The 23,054-nt window shown below is 36.1% G+C and overlaps 1 protein-coding gene across 3 annotated transcripts in view; it reads right to left on the bottom strand.

Moving 5' to 3' along the window:
- BABAM2 (BRISC and BRCA1 A complex member 2) overlaps window positions 1–23,054 on the bottom strand; it is a 435,974-nt gene that overhangs the window by 268,390 nt on the left and 144,530 nt on the right. For all 3 annotated transcript variants that reach the window (XM_061210583.1, XM_061210581.1, XM_061210582.1), the window contains exon 6: window positions 17,209–17,283. In XM_061210583.1, coding sequence (XP_061066566.1) covers window positions 17,209–17,283 — 75 coding nt within the window. The remainder of the gene's footprint in view (window positions 1–17,208; window positions 17,284–23,054) is intronic.

The raw sequence follows: 23,054 nt of genomic DNA, 5'->3' as shown, positions 1-23,054 counted from the left end.
GCATCTTAGGATGCAAAAGAATGAAATTAGAACACTCCTTAACACCATACACAAAAATAAACTCAAAATGGATTAGAGACCTAAATGTAAGACAGGACACCATAAAACTCTTAGAGGAAAACATAGGGAGAACACTCTTTGACATAAATCACAGCAAGATCCTTTTTGACCCACCTCCTAGAGAAATGGAAATAAAAACAAAAATAAACAAATGGGACCTAATGACACTTCAAAGCTTTTGCACAGCAAAGGAAACCATAAACAAGACGAAAAGACAACCCTCAGAATAGGAGAAAATAGTTGCAAACGAATCAATGGACAAAGGATTAATCTCCAAAATATATAAACAGCTCATGCAGCTCAATATTAAAAAACAAACAGCCCAATCCAAAAATGGGCAGAAGACCTAAATAGACATTTCTCCAAAGAAGACACACAGATGGCCAAGAAGCACATGAAAAGCTGCTCAACATCACTAATTATTAGAGAAATGCAAATCAAAACTACAATGAGGTATCACCTCACACCAGTTAGAATGGGCATCATCAGAAAATCTACAAACAACAAATGCTGGAGAGGGTATGGAGAAAAGGGAACCCTCTTGCACTGTTGGTGGGAATGTAAATTGGTACGGCCACTATGGAGGTTCCTTAAAAAACTAACAATAGAATTACCATATGACCCAGCAATCCCACTACTGGGCATATACCCAGAGAAAACCATAATTCAAAAAGACACATGCACCCCAGTGTTCATTGCAGCACTATTTACAATAGCCAGGTCATGGAAGCAACCTAAATGCCCATCGACAGATGAATGGATAAAGAAGATGTGGTACATATATACAATGGAATATTACTCAGCCATCAAAAGGAACGAAATTGGGTCATTTGTTGAGACGTGGATGGATCTAGAGACTGTCATACAGAGTGAAGTAAGTCAAAAAGAGAAAAACAAATATCGTATATTAACGCATATACGTGGAACCTAGAAAAATGGTACAGATGAACCGGTTTGCAGGGCAGAAATTGAGACACAGATGTAGAGAACAAACGTATGGACACCAGGGGGGAAAGCGGTGGGGGGGTGGGGGGGGTGGTGGTGTGATGAATTGGGCAATCGGGATTGACCTGTATACACTGATGTGTATAAAATTGATGACTAGTAAGAACCTGCTATATAAAAAAATAAATAAAATTCAAAAATTCAAAACAAGAAAAAACAAAAGTCAACATCCATTTATGATAAAAACTGTCAACAAAGTGGGTATATAGGGCATGCCTCAACATATTAAAGACCATATATAACAAACCTAGAGCCATAATTATACTCAACAGTGAAAAACTGAAAGCATTTCCTTTAAGAGCAGGAACAAGACAAGGATGCCCCTCTTGCCACTTTCATTCAACATAGTGCTGGAAATTCTAGCCACAGCAATCAGACAACAAAAAGAAGTAAAAAGAATCCTAACTAGAAAGGAAGAAGTTAAACTACCACTGTTTGTAGATAACACGATACTATACATAGAAAATCCTAAAGATGCCACCAGAGCCTATTAGAACTAATAAATGAATTCAGTAAAGTTGCAGGATACAAAATTCATATACATAACTCTGTTGCATTTCTATACACTAACAAAGAACTATCAGAAAGAGAAATTAATGAAACAATCCCCTTTACAATTGCATCAAAAAGAATAAAATTTCTAGGAATAAATCTAACCAAGGAGGTTAGATTTTACAAATACCTGTATTTGTAAAACTATAAGACACTGATGAAAGAAATTAAAGACGAAAGAAACAAATGGAAAGATATACCATAATCATGGATTGGAAGAATTATTATTGTTAAAATGACCATACGACCCAAGGTAATCTACAGAGTCAATGCAATCCCTATCAAAATGCCAATGGTGTTTTTCACAGAACTAGAAAAAATAGTTCTAAAATTTGTAGGGAAACAAAAAAGACCTTGAATAGCCAAAACAACCCTGAGAAAGAGGAACAAACCTGGAGGTATTACATACCCTGATTTCGAACTACACTACAAAGCTGCAGTAATCAAAACAGTATGGTACTGGCACAAAAAGAGACACATAGATCAATGGAACAGAACAGAGAGCTCAGAAATAAACCCATGCTTACTTGTATGGTCAATTAATCTATGACAAAAGAGGCAAGAACATACAATGGGGAAAAGACAGCCTATTCACTAAATGGTCTTGTGAAAACTGGACAGCCATAGGCAAAAGAATCAAACTAGATTACTTGCTCACATCCTATGCAAAAAATAAACTCAAAATTAACTGAAGACTTCAATGTAAACCCTGAAACTATAAAACTCCTAGAAGAAACAAAGGGAGTACGTTCTTTGACATTAGGCTTAGCAATATTTTTTGGATATATCTCCTCGGGCAAGGGAAACAAAATCAAAAATAAACAAATGAGATTACATCAATGTAGGGACCTCCCTGGCAGTCCAGTGGTTAAGACTCCACGCTTCCACTGCAGGGGGCACAGGTTTGATCCCTGGTCGGGGAACTAAGATCCCACATGCCACGTGGCATGGCCAAAAAATTTTTTAAATAAAAATAAAAAGGTTTTGCACAGCAAAACAAAATATCAACAAAACAAAAATCAGCCTATTGAATAGGTGATGATATTTGCAAATGATATATTTGATAAGAGGTTAATATCCAAAATATACAAAGAAGTTATACCATTAACATCAAAAAATAAACAACCTGATTAAGAAATGGCAGAAGACCTGAACAGACATTTCTCCAAAGAAGACAGACAGATGTCTAACAGACACATGGAAAGATGTTTGACATCACTAATCATCAGAGAAATGCAAATCAAAACTACAATGAGATATCACCTCACATCTGTCAGAATGGCTATAATCAAAAACACAAACACAACAAAAAACAAGTGCTGGTGAGGATGTGTAGAAAATGGAACCCTCATGCACTGTTGGCGGGAATGTAAATTGGTGCCGCCACTATGGAAAACAGTATGGAGGTTCCACAAAAAGTTAAAAATAGAACTATCATACCATCCAGCAATTCCACTTCTGGGTATTTTTCCAAAGAAAACAAAAACACTACTTTGAAAAGATATATGCACCCCTATGTTTGGTGCAGCATCATTTACAATAGCTAGGATATGGAAGCAACCTAACGTCCTTCCATAGATGAATGGATAAAGAAGATGTGATATACACAATGGAATATTACACAGCCATACAAAAAAATGAATGAAATCTTGCCATTTGGGACAACATGGATGGACCTAGAGAGTACTATGCTAAGTGAAATAAGTCAGAGAAAGACAAATTTTGTACAATTTCACCTATATTTGGAATCTAAAAATCAAAACAAATAAACAAACATAAAACAGAAACATACTCACAGAGAACAACTGGTGGTTGCCAAAGGGGAGGAGGGTGAAGAAATAGGTGAGGGAGATTAAGAGGTACAAACTTCCAGTTCATAATCCATTTGAGTTAAATTATGGATTTCAAGGTATGGATTAACGTTTCTTTTTTCTTTTTTTGTGGGGGGGTATAGATATCCAGTTGTTCTAGCAACATTTGTAGAAAAGATCATACTTTCTCTTCTGAATTGTCTTTCCACATTTGTCAAAAATCAGTTGTCTCTGTATGTATGGGTCTATATCTGGATACTCTTCTGTTCCACTGATCTATATTGATCTATCTGCCTTTTTAAAACTGTCACCATACTTTCTTAATTACTGTAGCTTTATAATAAGTCTTTAAATCAGGGAGTCTAAGTCTTCCAATTTTGTTCTTTTCAGGATATTGTTTTGGCTATTCTAGGCCTTTGGTTTTTCAAAATAAATTTTAGAATCAGATTGACGATCTCTACAAAAAAGCCACTGGGTTTTGACCTGATAGGATTGAGACAGATCTATATATTCACTTGGGAAAAACTGACATCTCACAATATTGAGTCTTCCAATATACGAACATGGTATATATTTTAGCTTAGGTCTTCTTTAGTTTCCCTCAGCAGTGTTTTATACTTTTTAACATACAGATATTTCATATCTTTTGTTATATTTATCCCTAAATATTTCATATTTTTATATTATAAATTATATTTTTAAAATTTAATATCGGATTATTTCTGGTTAGTATACAGAAATATGATTGATTTTTATATATTGATCCTGTATCTTGCAACATGACAAAATTCACTTATTATTTATAGAAGTTTTTTTGTAGATTCCTTAGGTTCTTCTACATAATAATCTTAGCATCTGTGCATAAAGACAGTTGTTTCTTCCTTTCTACTCTGAGTGCCTTTTATTCCTTTTTCTTGCCTTATTGCACTGGCTAGAAACTCCAGTATTGAACAGTATTGGTGAAAGTAAACATCCTTGCCTTGCTATTAACCTTAGGGAGAAAACAGTGGTCTTTTGCCATTAAGTATAATATTAGCTATAGACTTTTCATAGATGCAAGTTATCAGGTGAGGAAGTCCCTTTCTGATCCTAGTTTGCTGAGAGTTTTTATCAGGAATGGATGTTTGGTTCTGTCAAATGTTCTTTCTGTGCCTATTAAGATGATCATACAGTCTTTCTTTTTTAGTTTGTTAATATGGTTAATCATAGTGTTGATTTTTTAAATATGCAGCCTACCTTGCATCCCTGGGACAAACTCCATTTTGTCATGATATATCATCTTTTTTATATATTATTGTACTGAATTTCAGTACAATACAAAATTTCATTTTGAATTTTACATCTATATTCATGAGAGAGATTCATTTGTAGTTTACTTTTCTTATAATATCTTTGTCTGGTTTTTGTTATCAGGTAATGCTGTCCTCACAGAATCAGTCAGACAGCATTCCCTCCTTTCCAATTTTCCAAACGATTGTGTAGAATTTGTGTATTATTTTTCCTTAAATGATTGATAAACCTTACCAGTGAAGTCATCTGTGCCTGCAGTTTCCTTTATGGGAAGGTATTTAACTATTTAACTATGATAGACATAAGACTATTCAAGTTATCTATTTCTTCTTGAATATGTTTTGGTAAACACTAAGAAATTTTTAAAATACAAGAAAACATGAGCAGACACACCACTAGCCATCAGAGTGATGATTACATACTAACTAACACACCATGTAGCCTCTGGGAAATTCCACTACTCAATCATGAGGTAAATGAATTCTTAATTTTATTTTGAACACAGTTTTTACTTTATGGACCCTCTGAAATGGTCTTGGCGATACCAGGAGTCCCAGGACCACACTTTGTGAAGTGCTGGTCTATGGAATAGAGACTAAGAATACCATCACCATCAATATTCCAGGATTTTATGTTAAAGACTATTTTCATGAAGTACCCACACACTGAATAGACATTCAGGGTGTAAAGACTACGCTGTAGAGTTAGCACAAAGCTTGAAAAACCTAAACCATTGTCTATCCTGCTTCAAGAGAGTCAAAGCTTTGCATAAGCACCTTTGGAACAAATAATGACACCAACCTTGTTTCTGGGTGTCACCCATTCCAACAATATGGTCATCATGTAAAAACAAAGCTGCAGTAAATGGATTCAAGGAAGGAAAGGGATCTTCAGAAAAATGCTAGAAAGAGGGCAGGTATCACTGTGACATTATTTTGTCATGAAACTAGATCAAAATATAAGTGTGCTGGTTAAAATTGTTTTAAAATATTTTATAAAGAAAAAAATCCCTCTCTTCCAGTTCTATATTAGATGCCATCCTAATCAAGGGCTGCAGTTTCCTTCTCCTACTCCAAATCCTGGCGGTGCATTCATTAAGAAAAAAAGGAGAGTGGAACATTGTGTAACAGTGAATACAAAACCTAGCTAAGCAAAAAGAACAAAACTGAAAACCCCCAAGGATACTTAAAAAGACTGCTGTGTCTCAGGATAAGAGAGGCAATGGCAGCCAGGGGCCCTAGAACGCAAGGTGTGAGCTAGAACGGGGCTCCTCAAAATATCTACAATGAAGGACCTGTTACTGTTCCTTTTGTTTTGTTTTTCCTAATCCTTCACAGATTGACGGCTTCATAAAATACATTAAAAATGAGTTCTTATAAAAAGAAAAAAATTTTAAACATCAAAATGCAAACCGAATATTTTTATCATTACAGTCAACAGACACGATTATTCTGTCAAATTGCTTTAAATGTTTCTAAAGACTATCAATTCTGAACTTATCTCATCATGAACCAAAACATACACTCTGGGGAGCACTGACTAGAACGTTCTGACTGCACCCTTTCCTCTCCCTCATTTTCCCAGGTTGATCATTGAGTTAGGTGAGTAAGCACGTCAGCTAACAGGTATGAAAACTTCAGCAAGTCTGAAACGTGGTCACCTAGACCCTTAATATTCAGTTTTACATCCCTTGAACCCTGACTATCAGCCTCATTTCCCTCTTCCTTCTCCCCAATCATTTTATATATGTCTCCTGGCAGACTTCTCTTCCTAAATACAATCCCAATCATAGTACTACTCAAAGCAATCACTCAAAACAATCACTAAACTCCCTAGTTGAATATTTAAGGCTCTGTCTATATCACTATATACTTAAAATGCCTTTCTTTTCTTATCTCCCACTAGTCTGTATACATGTTCTGTGATTTAGGCAAACTAGACTTTTCTGCTGTTCTCCAAATGTTCTTTCACTGTCACCTAAAACCACGCTCATATTTTCCCTAGCTTCTCTCTATCAATACGAGTCTTTCAGGCCCATTTCAAATGTCACCTCCTTTATAAAGGTCTTTTCTAACTAGATGTAATCTCTCACCAACCCATTAAAGAACTTTGTACTTCTCTTACGGTACTGAAATTATTATGACTTGCATTACTATTGACTATGCAATCATCTTATGCCCCAAACCAGATTTTACTTTTATTTGAATTGTAGGTCAGCTGATTGATGAAAATGGATTAATGGTAACAGATGACACTGATAAACTGACACTAGCCCTGTCATGTGCCAGGTGGTAACCTTATGATGTGGGGAGAGGAAATGTCACCATTGAGAAAACAGCTCCGAATAAAAAATGGTAAACCTGTAATGATCACAGCCCGTAATTCCTGTTACCCTCACTGTGCTACTTGGTTCCAATCCATACTTCCCTTTCTGAATTATAGGTGGCAATACCTCCCCCATAAACAGGCTGAACAAAAAGGGCAAATGCAAAAAGACAGTATGAAGGGATTCGTCTATACTTTGCCTTAAAAAACCAACTGCATAAAACAGGATTAGAAAAATAAGGAAGTTTGGGGTTTTTTTACAAACTCAATAAATGGTGAAGTTCAAAGTTGTAATGAACACTGACCTGATCAATCCTATCTGAAATTTTGTGCTTATTTCTGGACACCACAGTTTAAGAGAGATGCTGCCAATCTGTAATACCTCCTGAAGAGAAGTATGAGGATAGAGAAGGTTTTAAAATCGTATGACATGTAAGTATAAAGGACTAAAGCTGCCTAGCCTATAAAAGAACAGAATCTCTGGTTGTTTGAATACAATTGTTTTTGCTGTAATGTGAAAATGCATTCCTTTAAAAAATTGCATTTTAGTAAACTACACATTAAGAATAAGAGGCTTATGAGAAAAATATAGCAAGGCTAGACCTTACTTTACAGTTAGTCGTTTGTACAACTTTGTAACCATAGCATTAACAAAAACCAAAGTAAATCCAATAAAACTCTAATATACTTAAAATGACATGCTATATTCGTAATAAACAAAGAATCATTATACTAAATATAGGACTTTAAAAAAGCTGAAGATAACTTAATGAAAGGGGCTACAAGGAAAGGTTGAAACTGCTGAGTTATGGGAAAGAGTAGAGGGACATCATCATTAGAAGTTACAGCAGAGAAGCAGGTTTTGGACAAAATGTAGTGATGCCAGAGAGGGAAAGCTCTGGCTTATTGTCTTGTGTTTCTTTTCCACAAAGATGGGGAGAAACCATGTGATAAATACTTAAATACAGAGTGTACAGCAAAACTGAGCCACGTGAAAGGAATGGAGTGAATGGACATTGTGTGCCATACAAAAACCCTCCACAGCTTGTTAGTTCATCTGCATTAGTGTACTTTCATTCAGCTGCTGTTATTCAGTGGTCAAACTATTAACTAAACCATGGCAACTTCTGACTTATACTGACATACTTCCACTATTTATCAATCATTTGCGAACTAATCCATGTTACTAAAGCATTGTATGTAACAGAATACACTGTACGTGAAGAACTATCAAGATATATGGGGACAGGGTAGCAAAGCAGGTCAACTGATAGTGATTTGAGACACAGCTCCATTCTAAAATTATAATTTAGAAGATAAAAACACAAGTACACCATAAAAAAATAAAAGCAAAAGAAAACAATAAAAGAAAACTGAAAGGAGGAAGTTCACAGAAGCTGCCTGTGACTATTCTTCATTTTCAGTAGGGAAAAATACTACTGTCAGAATTACCATAAATTATATCTGAAAATTTGGGGCAAGTGAAAATTTGGGTTTTGAATTCTAGATGGGGGAAAAACAGGACAGAAGAAAAAAGAAGTAGTAAACATAACTCTATCTTAATTTCAATGAAATGCTTACTTTCTTCCTAGACCACAATAAATTCAATACTTTGAAATATAAATTAATGACTAAATAAAATCAAAACCATTTCTATTCTGCATTTACTCCAAGCTCAGAAATGTATTAAGTACCATCATATTCATCATCTCATTGATATTCCCAACAACCCAATGTGTTGTGCTATAGCCTAACCACATTTTAACAGTTAGGGAAACTAAGACTTGGAAGAAAATTTAGTAAACTGTACGCTGCTAACAGATTAGTTAAAAATAAGAGAGAAGATGGAATAAAGGAAGGAAGAAAACAAGGAAGGAAAGGAAGAGAGGAGGGAAGAAAAGAGGGAGGGAGACTTCAACCAAGCTGAAGGTGCTAGTAAAATAAAAACGAAGAGACCATGGTATTAAAATCCACTTAAACTCACTGAACCAAATCCTTTTTCGCATCTTTCTATGATGCCCCAGGTGCCTTTGTGAAGAATTTCCCCCACTCTCCATCCCATAATTTAGAAAAGGGACCAGCAAACAATTGCCTGCAGTCCAAAGCCAGTCCAATGTCTATTTTTTTAAATGAAGTTTTACTGGGATTCAGACACAATCATTGATTTAGATATTGTCCGTAGCTGCTTTCATGCTGTGACAGCAAAGTTAAGTAGTTGTGATGGAGACCACATGGCCTACAAGCCTAAAATTTTACTATCTTGTGATTAAGCCTCAAATGCAGATTTTGGCTCAATTTTAGCAATGATAAAGCAGACTTATTACTGGAATAAAAAGCACTCTACTTTTATGGCACGTTCTTCCAGGTACATATTCCTACTTTTATAAAGGTATGCCTACCCCTATTTGATTAGACAGAAACTATTTCCTTTCAGATAAGATGAGGGTTTCCTGTGAATTCTTTATGGTCTTTCAAGCACCAGACAACTGTTTTGTTTAAAACCAGATTTCACAAGAGTGAGTTAAAGCAGTCTTTATTTCTAAAAGCTGCTTATTAAGTGTGACTTTATTGGATCCAAAAAATTCCCTAAACTAAAAGGTATCAAATTCTTTTTCTTTTTCTTTTTAACATCTTTATTGGAGTATAATTGCTTTACAATGGTGTGTTAGTTTCTGCTTTATAACAAAGTGAATCAGCTATACATATATATATATCCCCATATCTCCTCCCTCTTGCTTCTCCCTCCCACCCTCCCTATCCCACCCCTCTAGGTGGTCACAAAGCACCTAGGTGATCTCCCTGTGCTAAGCAGCTGCTTCCCACTAGCTATCTATTTTACATTTGGTAGTGTATATATGTCCATGCCACTCTCTCACTTCATCCCAGCTTGCCCTTCCCACTCCCCGTGTCCTCAAGTCCATTCTCTTCGTCTGTGTCTTTATTCCTGTCCTGCCCTTAGGTTCTTCAGAACCATTTTTTTTTAGATTCCATATATATGTGTTAGCATATGGTATTTGTTTTTCTCTTTCTGACTTAATTCACTCTGTATGACAGACTCTAGGTCCATCCACCTCACTACAAATAACTCAATTTCGCTTCTTTTTATGGCTGAGTAATATTGCATTGCATATATGTGCCACATCTTCTTTATCCATTCATCTGTCAATGGACACTTAGGTTGCTTCCATGTACTGGCTATTGTAAATAGAGCTGCAATGAACATTGTGGTACATGACTCTTTTTGAATTATGGTTTTCTCAGGGTATACGCCCAGTAGTGGGATTGCTGGGTCGTATGGTAGTTCTATTTTTAGTTTTTTAAGGAATCTCCATACTGTTCTCCATAGTGGCTGTATCAATTTACATTCCCACCAACAGTGCAAGAGGGTTCCCTTTTGTCCACACCCTCTCCAGCATTTAATGTTTGTATGATGGCCATTCTGACTGGTGTGAGGTGATACCTCATTGCAGTTTTGATTTGCATTTATCTAATGATTAGTGATGTTGAGCATCCTTTCATGTGTTTGTTGGCAATCTGTATATCTTCTTTGGAGAAATGTCTATTTAGGTCTTCTGCCCATTTTTGGATTGGGTTGTTTGTTTTTTTGATATTGAGCTGCATGAGTTGCTTGTAAATTTTGGAGATTAATCCTTTGTCAGTTACTTCATTTGCAAATATTTTCTCCCATGCTGAGGGTTGTCTTTTCGTCTTGTTTATGGTTTCCTTTGCTGTGCAAAAGCTTTTAAGTTTCATTAGGTCCCATTTGTTTATTTTTGTTTTTATTTCCCTTACTCTAGGAGGTGGGTCAAAAAGGTTCTTGCTGTGATTTATGTCATAGAGTGTTGCCTATGTTTTCCTCTAAGAATTTTATAGTGTCTGGCCTTACATTTAGGTCTTTAATCCATTTTGAGCTTATTTTTGTGTATGGTGTTAGGGAGTGTTCTAATTTCATTCTTTTACATGTAGCTGTCCAGTTTTTCCAGCACCATTTATTGAAGAGACTGTCTTTTCTCCATTGTATATTCTTGCCTCTAAAAGGTATCACATTCTGAAGCATCTTTTAATGTGTGGTTTAGAGAAAAAATTTTGTAATGAACAGTCTTTGAATTTATATTCAGTTATCAGGATCAGAGGGCTTTTTAATGTTTGCTACCTTATGCTTGCTGAGAAACAACTATAATCAATACATATCACTCTAACAAGTTTGCTATATTTTAAAAAAGAGAATATTTGGGGGAAGTTATCAGTTTCCTTCCTAGCAAATATGTAAAAATAAATGGACTTTCAAACAATTCCAAATAATAAAGGACAACGCAAGAATTCATCAAAAAAAAAAAATCCAGGGAGATTAATCAGCCTAATTCTCTTCTTCCGGCTGCACAGAATGCAAAATTCTTCCCTGTTCCTAAGGAAAGGTGAGGAGAGTGAGGAATTTTAAAACTGCAAATTTACTAAAACTCAATCTTTGATGACAAGTCACATTTTGTGACTGTCATACACACACTTTTTAAACAGTTATGCTATTACCTATTTTCCCCTACTATATGAAAGAATGATAGCACCCCACTCTCACCACTTTTATTCAACATAGTATTGGAAGTCCTAGCCATAGCAATCAGACAAGAAAAAGAAATAAAAGGAATCCAAGTTGGAAAGGAAGACGTAAAACTGTCACTGTTTGCAGATGACACGATACTATACATAGAAAACCCTAAAGATGCCACCAAAAAACTACTAGAGCTCATCAATAAATTCAGTAAAGTTGCAGGATACAAAATTCATATACAGAAATCTGTTGCATCTCTATAAATTAACAAAGAACTATTAGAAAGAGAAATTAAGGAAACAATCCCATTTACAATCACATCCAAAAAAAAAAAAATAGCTAGGTATAAACTTACCTAAGGAAGTAAAAGACCTGTATTCAGAAAACTATAAGACACTGATGAAAGAAACTGAAGATGACACAACAGATGGAAAGATATAACGTGTTCACAGATTGGAAGAATTAATATTGTTAAAATGAGCACACAACACAAGGCAAGCTACAGATTCAATACAACCCTTATCAAAATATCAATGGCATTTTTTCACTGAAGTAGAACAAATAATTCTAAAATTCATATGGAAACACAAAAGACCTCTAATAGCCAAAAGAATTTTGAGAAAGAAGAACAAAGCTGAAGGTATCACATGCCCTGACTTCAGACTATGCCACAAAGCTACAGTAATCAAAACAGTATGGTACTGGCACAAAAACAGACACATAGATCAATGGAACAGAATAGACAGCCCAGAAATAAACCCACACACCTATGGTCAAATAATCTACGACAAAGGAGGCAAGAATATACAATGGAGAAAAGAGAATCTCTTCAATAAGCGGTGCTGGGAAAACTGGACAGCTACATGTAAAAGAATGAAATATGAACATTTTCTCACACCATATACAAAAATAAGCTCAAAATGGATTAAAGACCTAAATGTAAGTTCTGAAACCATAAAACTCCTAGAAGAAAACATAGGCAGAACACTCTTTTACATAAATCACAGCAATATTTTTTGGATCTGTCTCCTAAGGCAGAGAAAACAAAAGGAAAAATAAACAAACAGGACCTAATTAAACTTAAAAGCTTTTGCACAGCAAAGGAAGTCATCGACAAAATGAAAAGGCAACCTACCAAATGGGAGAAAATATTTGCAAATGATATGACCAATAAGGGGTTACTATCCAAAATATATAAACAGCTCATACAACTCAATATCAAAAAAATAAACAACCCATACAAACAGCACATACAGTTCAATATCAAAAAAACAAACAACCCAATCAAAAAGTGGGCAGAAGACCTAAATAGACATTTCTCCAAAGAAGACATACAGATGGCCAATAGGCACATGAAAAGATGCTCAATATTGCTAACTATTAGAGAAATAAATCAAAACTACAATGAGGTATCACCTCACACCAGTCAGAATGGCCATCATCAAAAAGTCTACAAATAATAAACGCTGGAGAGGGTGTGGAGAAAAAGGAACCTGCCTACACTGTTGGTGGGAATGTAAATTGGTGCAGCCACTATGGGGAACATTATGGAGGTTCCTTAAAAAATTAAAAGTAGAGTTACCATATGATTCAGCAATCCCACTGTTGGACATATATCTGGAAAAGATGAAAACTCTAATTCGAAATTACTCAGCCATAAAAAGGAAGGAAATAATGCCATCTGCAGCAACATGGATGGACCTAGAGATTATCATACTAAGTGAAGTAAGTCAGACAAAGACAAATATCATATGATATCACTTATATGTGGAATCTAAAAAAAAAAATGATAAAAATGAACTTATTTACAAGAGAGATATAGACTCACAGACATAGAAAACAAACTTATGGTTACCAAAGGGGAATGGGGGGGGGGCCGAGAATAAACTAGGAGTTTGGGATTAACAGATACACACTACTATACATAAAATAAACAATAAGGACCTACTGTATAGTACAGGAAACTATATTCAGTATCTTGTAATAACCTACAATGGAAAAGAATCTGAAAAAGAATATATGTATGTATAACTGAATCACTTTGCTGTACATACAATATTGTAAATCAACTATACTTCAATGAAAAATTTTTTTAAAAAATAAAATAATAAATAAACAACCTGATTTAAAAATGGGCAGAAGAACTGAAATAAACATTTTCCAAAAAACAAAACAAAACAAAACATACCTATGGCCAACAGGCACATGAAAACATGTTCAACATCAATAATCATCAGAGAAATGCAAATCAAAACCACAATGAGATATCACCTCACACCGGTCAGAATGGCTATTATCAAAAAGGTCACAAACAACAAATGTTGGCAAAGCTGCAGAGAAAAGGGAACCCTGGTACCCTGTTGGTGGGAATGTAAATTGGTGCAGCCACTGTGGAAAACAGTATGGAGGTGCCTCAAAAAACTAAAAATAGAACTACCACATGATCCAGCAATTCCACTCCTGGGTATTTACCCAAAGAAAACAAAAACACTAATTCAAAAAGATACATGCACCCCCATGTTCATAGCAGCACTATCTATAATAGCCAAGATATGGAAGCAACCTAAATGTCCATCAACAGATGAACGGATAAATAAGATGTACTTATATACAATGGAATATTACTCAGTCATAAAAAAGAATGAAATTTTGCCATTTGCAACAACACGGATGGAGCGTATTCTCTTCAGTTGAGAAGTTCAGGGGTGCACACCTGCGCCCAAGTAGGACAGACATGGGAAAGTCAGTCTATGCCTACCTGTAATTTATTTCCTGCTACGTGGACTATGGAAGCAGAGGATTTGTACCACATTTCCCATTTAATTTATACTAGTTTGTGCTGGAGTCCTATCACCCAGAAATAAAGAATCCTAATTAATACAGAAGTATTTTTTGTTTTACTGACTGAGTTTTTATGTAAATGATTTATCTAACCCTTTGACTTACCACAGCTAAGAATAAAACTCAGACACTAAAGTCAGGACTCATTTTCAGAATAAATTCATTCTATCCCATGTAACAACCATATACGTGGACTTCCGTGGTGGCACAGTGGTTAAGAATCTGCCCGCCAACGCAGGGGACACAGGTTCGAGCCCTGGTCCGGGAAGATCCCACATGCCGTGGAGCAACTAAGCCCGTATGCCACAACTACTGAGCCTGCGCTCTAGAGCCCGCGAGCCACAACTAGTGAGCCCACGTGCCACAACTATTGAAGCCAGCGCGTCTAGAGCCCGTGCTCCGCAACAAGAGAAGCCACTGAAACGAGAAGCCCATGCACCACAATGAAGAGCAGTCCCCGCTCACCACAACTAGAGAAAGCCCACACGCAGCAACGAAGACCCAACGCAGCCAAAAAAAAAAAAGAACCATATATGCTTGGAGTATAGTATAAGGCAAAATCATATCACTGAATATTTAATGGCTTTTTCATTCTAACATCAAAAAATTTCATTAGTGGATAAAACATGTACACTTGGAAATATAAACTTATGAGTGAGTGATGGCTTCATCATAGGGTGATAAAATTTCACTGTAGCAAATTGGTAGGATATGTAGTCAAACTCCATGATATGTCAATATTTAAAAGTTCTACTTTACCTTTCATTTCTTTGAGATGGTGAGGCAAAACTACATTGATGCTGTGAAGAGTATCCTAACCCTAGGAATTTGAGGAATTTACTTTTGGACTTAGACTATCAGACAGCAGGCAGGTAATTAGATTAGGAGCATCCAAATGCAAATAACATGTAGAACAGTTCCTAATGCAAACTTAGTTTTAAGCATATAGCCAAATGTCCCAAGATTATGATACAACAACTTTAGGAACTTAGATCTTAAAACCCTCAACAGGTATTCTGGATTACTTCTGGTATGCAGGTAGGTATTTTTTTGCCCTTGTTTTGTGTTATACAAGAGTTTCTCTTTTTTTATCCTTGTTGTTTTTTTTCCTCTCTGCAGGAACTAAAGATCCAGAAAGACACTAGTGCTGCAAGGTAGGCATTTAATCTATAGTAGAAAAATCACTTCATTGTACTTTGGGAAGGGAAAAATGCTTTCCAATTCTGCCAAAGAGGTTCCCAATTCTGCCAAATAGGTTCCACCTTTTTCCTATCTGACTGGCAAGGAAAGTTAGGGCAAAACAATATAAAGTTAGAAGTCTTAGAATAGAAAACATGGAAATTTGGTTTTGCAGAGGAAAAAATATATAGATTATGATCCAAGAAGTATGTTTTTTCCTCTGACCTTCAAGAACATGAGCAGAGACAACACTAAGTTCAAACAAACAGGACAACCATTCAAACTGATAAGGCCCAACAGATCAAAACAAAGGAACTATAACTGTAAATTATGGATTAAAGTGATTATATGAATAATATACTCTCATATATTACTGAATTTTGTTTTAAATGAGCAGAAATAGAGTTTTAACTGGACATATAGAGGTCAATGAGTCTGTGATTTAAGAGTTTCCAAAGAGACTGCTTGCTCTTCTAATAGAGCAAAGTAACTGCTGAAACCAAATTAATTATGCTTGGTAATCACAGGTCACAACTCTTGGATACACAGTGGGAAAACAGTCAACTAGAAACCAAAAATGAAAGTTTAATGAGGCACAAAAATCCCATGTTTTACTTAGGGGAAAAGAAACTAATAAGTCCCTTGGGTAGAATGTTTTAAAAAAAAAAGTGTTCCCTAATCTTTCCTATGGTCTATAGTTTATATACCAGACTATACTGTATTTCCAGTCATCATCAAGATTAAGATCTAATGTTATTTATGACTACTATAGTATGCAGGAACACTTGCACAAGGATTTTGTCTTCTCGTTACACTGTAATAAATACCATTAACTCTCTGAACAACATCAAATTTGGAAGGCAGAAATTTTTCTTACATTAGAGCAAAGCTATATCACCATGGGCTGAAGATGGCTGAGGCGATGCCTTAAATCACGACCCAAATCTACATCTATGATAAACTTAGGCCTTTGTCTTAAGGCTTCCTGTTCAGAACTTGCTGGTTCCCTGGTCCATTTAGTTTTTTTTCACACTAACCACAGCCTAGTGTGGATCTGGATTTCCTCTACAAAGCATTTTGCAGACCCCTTCCCAAAGTAGCTGCTCCCAAGCCACAAGTTGCCTGCATCATATTTTAAAGAATGCCATATACACTGGCCTAACTGAATTCTAGGTCTCTCCAGGACAGTCCAACTTTCAAGGTGCCCGGGATCAACTGCGACATAAATAAAGAAAATGAAACATCCTTTAGCACAGCATAGTTAATATGCAATCCTACTTAAAGACAGAATGCATATTAAGATAATTTCTAAGAGAGCCTTTCATCCCCAAAAGATTATTAACCAAAGGCAGTTTTTTTTCCAATGTTTAATTTGCTTTTACTAATTTTGTCTGATAAGGAAAATCCATTTTGAAATGATTTTTAGGGCCACTATTTTAGCTTTTAGGTAACAGTAACTCAGTGGATCTTCATGTAATATATTTTTTAATAGAATTCATCATCTGAACAAAATGCTGGCAAACCATGCAAATATTCAGAGTTAAATAATGACTTAAAAAGCTCATGTACATTCTCATACTGATAATCATATACTCTTACCTTGAGCAGGTATGTGGGAATATTGCTGAAATCCACCGGCAACTTCAAAAGGAAACGAGCTGAAAATTCACCAGTCTGCAGGGAACAAAAAGGTTTAATAATAAGATTAAAATAAAAAATAGATTGTGAAGTGACAATTACAGCCAAGGCCACAAGTTCAACCTGTTTGAACTGCAGGTATCTTCAATTTGGGTTTCCTAACATCAAGCAAGAAAAGAAGGTTGAAAAAGTAGGGGAGGATCAAAAAGCACTATTAAATTATTAGTTGCTAAAAAGCACAATTAGAATTTTTTAAATCTGCATTTTAAATGTGCAATAGAATTATAATGCAGTAGTTTTACCTTTTTGTTTTTTAAAAGGATGAAAAGAATACATGAATGTGTGATTTTTTTTTAATCCAAACAATAGGCACAGACCTGCCCATTCGATTCATCTGACTTTACTAAAGCATTCAGACCACTTCACTAATATTTATAACCCATAAGCTAATGACATAAATCACCATCCTTTATAGTATGTCTGGAAGTAAAAACAAAGGTCAAACTTCGACCCACGCATATAAAGCAGTACATCAGTGGGTACCCCAAATAAGACTCTAATCACTTGACAATCTGTTAATATCATTATCATCAACTAAAATTTTTCAGTAATTCTTTCCATGAACTAGTCTCTATAGGAAAGATGTGCAGAGGTTTGGTGATTTAAAACATTAACTAAGCTTAAATAATAGCTTCTATTTTTTTCTAAAAGAGAAAACTCATGTAAAAGAAAAAAGTTTCCCTCTCAATTTATGACGATGGGAAATCATAATAATATTTTTTCTTTTTTATGATGGGAAAGGCTAAGGAATCACATTTTTTAAAAAAACTCTGGCATAGTCTAGAGGAGGGGTTTTTCCAACTGGGCTATGCAGACACCTCGGGCTTCTAATAAACCTCTGCAAAGGCAACAAAGAGGGGTGCTGAGCTGGTGGGGTCCTGGGTCTTCCAGCCTCTCTGACAGCAAGCCTGCAGTGCAGCTTGGGATTTTGACATCTTGGGTTTCATTATGAAATTCTGTTTGAATAAAGAACTCTGGGGATGATCTAGAGCTACTCTAAAGAGTGGGTCTCCACCTTTTTCATATTATGACCACTAGACAGCTCCCTGAATCTCCACTGTCTACCCCCCCCTTAAAAAAATGAGCACCCTAAACTCCCTAACACATCTTTAAACATAGCAGGCATTTACAAATATTTTTTATGGATGGGTGGATGAACGCACATAAGGAGGCATGCACACCTCTTACAGAAGATTCCACAAGAGCCACCACTCCTTTCTACAAACACCCAAGCAACTGGCTTCAAGGTCCTGGCCCTAATTTTAAAACTCTGACCTAAAACCTTGAAAATGCAAACAGAAATATAAACCTTAAGCTCAAAAGATAAAAATGGTAACTACAATCTGCATAGTTGTGTGCTGTTTTACTGCTTACAACATCTTTTAACTTACATCAACCTCTGGCTAAGGACAGAGCACTTCTTCATCACCACAAGCCTAACCCCATGACAGAAAAGGCAGAAAAGAGAGAACCAAATGGACAGAATCAAAGCTGAGGTCCCAGAAGTCACTGTGTCACCAGGAATGCCAACGGTGAGAAACAGCGATACTCCTTAGAGCTGAGCAGCTGTGCTCTTCCTTTGATATTTATTCCTCATTTCAGTAAATGGTAATTCCATTCTTTCAGTCTCTCAGACCAGAAACCTCAGAATCATTCTTGACACAGTATGGAACCCCAATCGTGCAGGCTACTTGCAACTCAACACTTGAGAGAATAGTTAAGAGCTACTTAAGGATCTATAAAGAGCTTGTCATCGTGGATGGGAGGAGAAGGTTTGTGAAAGATCCTAATAAAATTCTTACCTTCTGTTATAGTCCAAAATTGCTAGAAAGATGTGGTTTTAGTGTAATGTTAAGCTCCTAGAGAACTAACATATCCTGTGAAGTGTGATTCTTTGGCCCTAAGTACAAGAAGTCATACTTTGAAAGGGTTAAGTATAGGAGCAACAGAGTTATATGGGAACTTATAAGAGGAGCATCTAGCTCAGTAGGAGTTTGGGAAGAAGAGAAAAGTCTTCCTTTAGTGCTGCATACAGTACTATAGAGGGAGGAACACTCACAAAAGAATACATGTTCCCAAAAATTGTCCCCATTCTTTCTCCTATACTCTCTATTTTTTCCTGTTTACCCACTCACTCCCATCAGCATGCAAACGTCATTAAAAAAGGTCTTTCTTGACTTCATATCCCTCTTCAGGTCCCATCTCATTTCTCTGTTCTACTTTACAAAATAATCTCCTGTAAAGAATTAGTCTATATTCGAGGTCTACATTTCCTCTTTTATTATTCTCTCCAGAGCCCTCTCCCAGTCAGCCTTTCCTCCACACCTCTCTACAAAAACAGCTCAAGGTCACCAATGACCACACCATTGCCAAACCCAATGGTCATTTCTCAGTCCTCATCTTATTACTGTTCTATCAGCAGCATTCTGACAGAGCTGATCACTTTTTTCCTGGAACATTCTTTACTTGACTTCCAGGATCCCAGTCTCTCTTGGCTCTTCTCTGCTTCTCCACTGGCCCTCCCTCTGGTCTCCCCAACCTCTAAACACTGAAGTGTACCAACGCTTAACCCCAAGACCTCTTTTCTTTATCTACACTCCCCCAGGTGAGCTCATCCAGGCTCTTGACTTTAAATACCATTTATATGCTGACGATTCCCAACTATTTTATCTCCATCCCAGACCTCTTCCTAATTCGAGTTTCATTATCCAACTACCACGATGAAAACCAAAAATCCTGATTTTGTGCTTTTCCTTTGATATTTATTCCTCATTTCAGTGAATGGCAATTTCATTCTTTCTGTCTCTCAGGCCAAAAACTTCAGCATCATCCTTGATTCCTATCTTTCTCTTGCTTCCACATTCCAAATGGCAGCAAATCCTACTGACTCCACTGTCAATTTATATCCTCAGTCCAGCCACTTCTCACCACCTCCACAACCACCTGATCTGAGCCATTATTATCTCCAGCCTGGTTGACTGCAACTACCCCTAACTGCTTCTGCCCTCGCTCACTTGCAGTCGATTCCCGTCACCACAGGCAGAGAGATCTTTTCAACACACTCATCAGATTATGTCCCTCCTTGGCTCAAGAGTCTCAAACGGTAGGGATTTAGCTCCTTCACAGAAGAGTCTGACAAGGTAACAATTGAGCAAAGATGTGAAAAATACACAAAAAATGTGTTTTTTTGAAAACAACAACAAAAGGAGTGAAATGTGAGACTTAAAAAATTAAAACAACTCTTGTACATATAAGGTAATCGGAAAGATAATTACATATTTAGCACTTGGACTCATTTGAACTGCTAGTTATTTTAGTTCATGCACTGCGCTGTAGCTCTTTTGCCCTATTTTAGTTTGTACAATGTATTTTTATTCTACTGGCTATTTTAGACCAACATTCTTTTAAAAATGCTCAGACGATCCCTACTTTATCCCTTCTCAAAATGTTGATCCTAGAACTAATATAAATTTATGTTTATTGGCAAAAGACTGATTTATACAGCTAAATTTATAATAAAAGAAATGCTGATCTCAGGACTAATATTAATTTGTGTTTATCAGCAATGGGCTGATTTACACAACCAAATTCAAAATAAAAGAAACTTAAGAGTGTGAAAAGAATTTGGTCTACTGGAAACCATAAAAAGTGCTTTATGATCTCCAACTTTCAAGCCTACTATACATTCTTTATTTTGCCTTTGAGAGACTAAAGAAAACTTAGTACTTGTTTCTAACAGCGTTGGAAATGTTGGAGACTAACGTTCTAGAATTCAGTCTTCAGTTCTGCCACTGATTTTCCTTGTGACCTATAAGCTAATCTTTTTTTGTGAAACTGAGTAAGTGGTGATTTAAAACATGTCTTAATGTAAAATTTGAGCCATAAACATTATATGAGGAGCAAAACACAAGTGAAAAATCCTCCTGGAGTTCTACCTCAGACAGTGACTCTTCCTGTGTTTTTATATTTGAAGTTCCAACAGTTATTCAAGCAATTTACTGCCACTCTGTTGCAACGTCAAAGATTGCTTCCATAGCAATCTTTCCTGTAAGCCGAAAATGAGACATTTAGATGCAGCCAAGTCAACATAATCATTTGATTTTCTTTTTGTCAATCCTTGGTCAGATCTTCTCTTGGATAGACGTAGAAGATTATCTGACCTAGGACTGTTAAAATGTCAGCTGTTCTGCCAACTGCCTTAATGGCAATTTCCCCAGCATTAGCAATAAATACGTGCATCCTTCCTTTTTTCAAGTTATAGTACCTTGGCAAGTAACTTAAACTAACAACATGGAGTTTTGGCAATTTATTAAGTCTAAGCTTTTCTTCTGGTAATAGCAGCTGTGTCATAGTTCTCTTTTCCTTTCAGAAGTGACAGGTAGACATCTTGTGCAGAATGGATTCCAAACCCAGGTTGCTCTGCAAAGGGAAATTTTATTTCTTTTTTTAGAGACTGTTCGCTGTCAACAAACAAGCTGTCATCTGAAATTGACTGCTCTTACTGCTTAGGTAGCTAAAAGCTAAGAAATACTCAACAGTGGCTATAACTTTAGCTGGTGACAGCCTGGTAAGGATGATTCTTTAAATAGACTCTGACAACCAATAGCCTAAATCTGGAGGTTGTTCCTTGTTAAATGCATAATTACCTACCACATGTGAGAAGGAAAGCCAAAGTTAGTCTGATTAGAACATCTCACACTTCACAAAAATGTTTTCTAAGATATATCATTTAATTATTCCCAAACCCTGTTCAGCAGATATAACTCATTTATACCTATTTTAGAAATGAGAAAACTGAGGCTTAGTCAAGAAACCTGCCTGCAGTCATTGAGAGAGTAATAAAGAGTCAGAACTCAACCTTAAGACTTAAAATTTATTCATCCATTCATTACTGTACAGAGCCTAAAATCTGCCAGGCCCTATACGAGGCACTGCAAATATAGTAAGTAAAAGAGACACGATCCCTGCCCTCCTGGAGCTTATGGTCTAGTGAGTGAGTCAGATATTAATCCAAAATAATACTCCTATAAATTACAACCTGTGAAAAATACTATCCATGAAAGGGCAGAATGCTCTGAGAGCATTTTCAGGAAGACCTGGCCTGTTCAGGCTTTGGGGCTCATTACTTGAGGGAACTTTAAAAAGCTGAGTCAAAAGACCATGTGGAAAAATAAACAATCAATACCAGCCAGGAAAACTGTGAAGAAGAAAAGCAATGAGAGGAGGCTAGTTACGCCAGATAACAAAGCATCATATAAACACACAGTAATTACAGCAGCATAGTACTGGTGTTAAATCAACAGACAGACTAATGGAACAGGAAGTAAGTCCAGAAATAAGCCCAAAAAGATTTAGTGCGTGATTGATAGTGTGGGACAACTGGAGCCACAAAGGAATAAATAAAACTTAGATCCATATTTCACATCATATATAAGGAAAAAGTCCAAGTGGATTAAGAATTTCAGTGTAAAAACTGAAACTGTAAAGAAGCAAACATTGACGAATGTCTTTATAAAATCTTGCAGCGGAGAATGACTTTCTAATTCAGAAGCCACAAAGGAAAAGATAGATAAACTTGACTACCTGAACATTAAAAATTTTCTGGATGGAAAAAAAACAGCATCAGCAATGTTAAAAGACAACTGGCAAACTGAGGAAAGTATATTTTCAACTCCATCACAAAGAGCTAATGCTCTTAATGAAAAAGAGATTTAAAACCCAAGAGAATAACAGGAAAGGATAAACAG

The sequence above is a fragment of the Eubalaena glacialis genome, chromosome 14, assembly GCF_028564815.1.
Source record: "Eubalaena glacialis isolate mEubGla1 chromosome 14, mEubGla1.1.hap2.+ XY, whole genome shotgun sequence".
Taxonomy (NCBI): domain Eukaryota; kingdom Metazoa; phylum Chordata; class Mammalia; order Artiodactyla; family Balaenidae; genus Eubalaena; species Eubalaena glacialis.
Note: the sequence above shows the minus strand (reverse complement) of the source record. Positions and strands in the feature narration are given on the sequence as shown.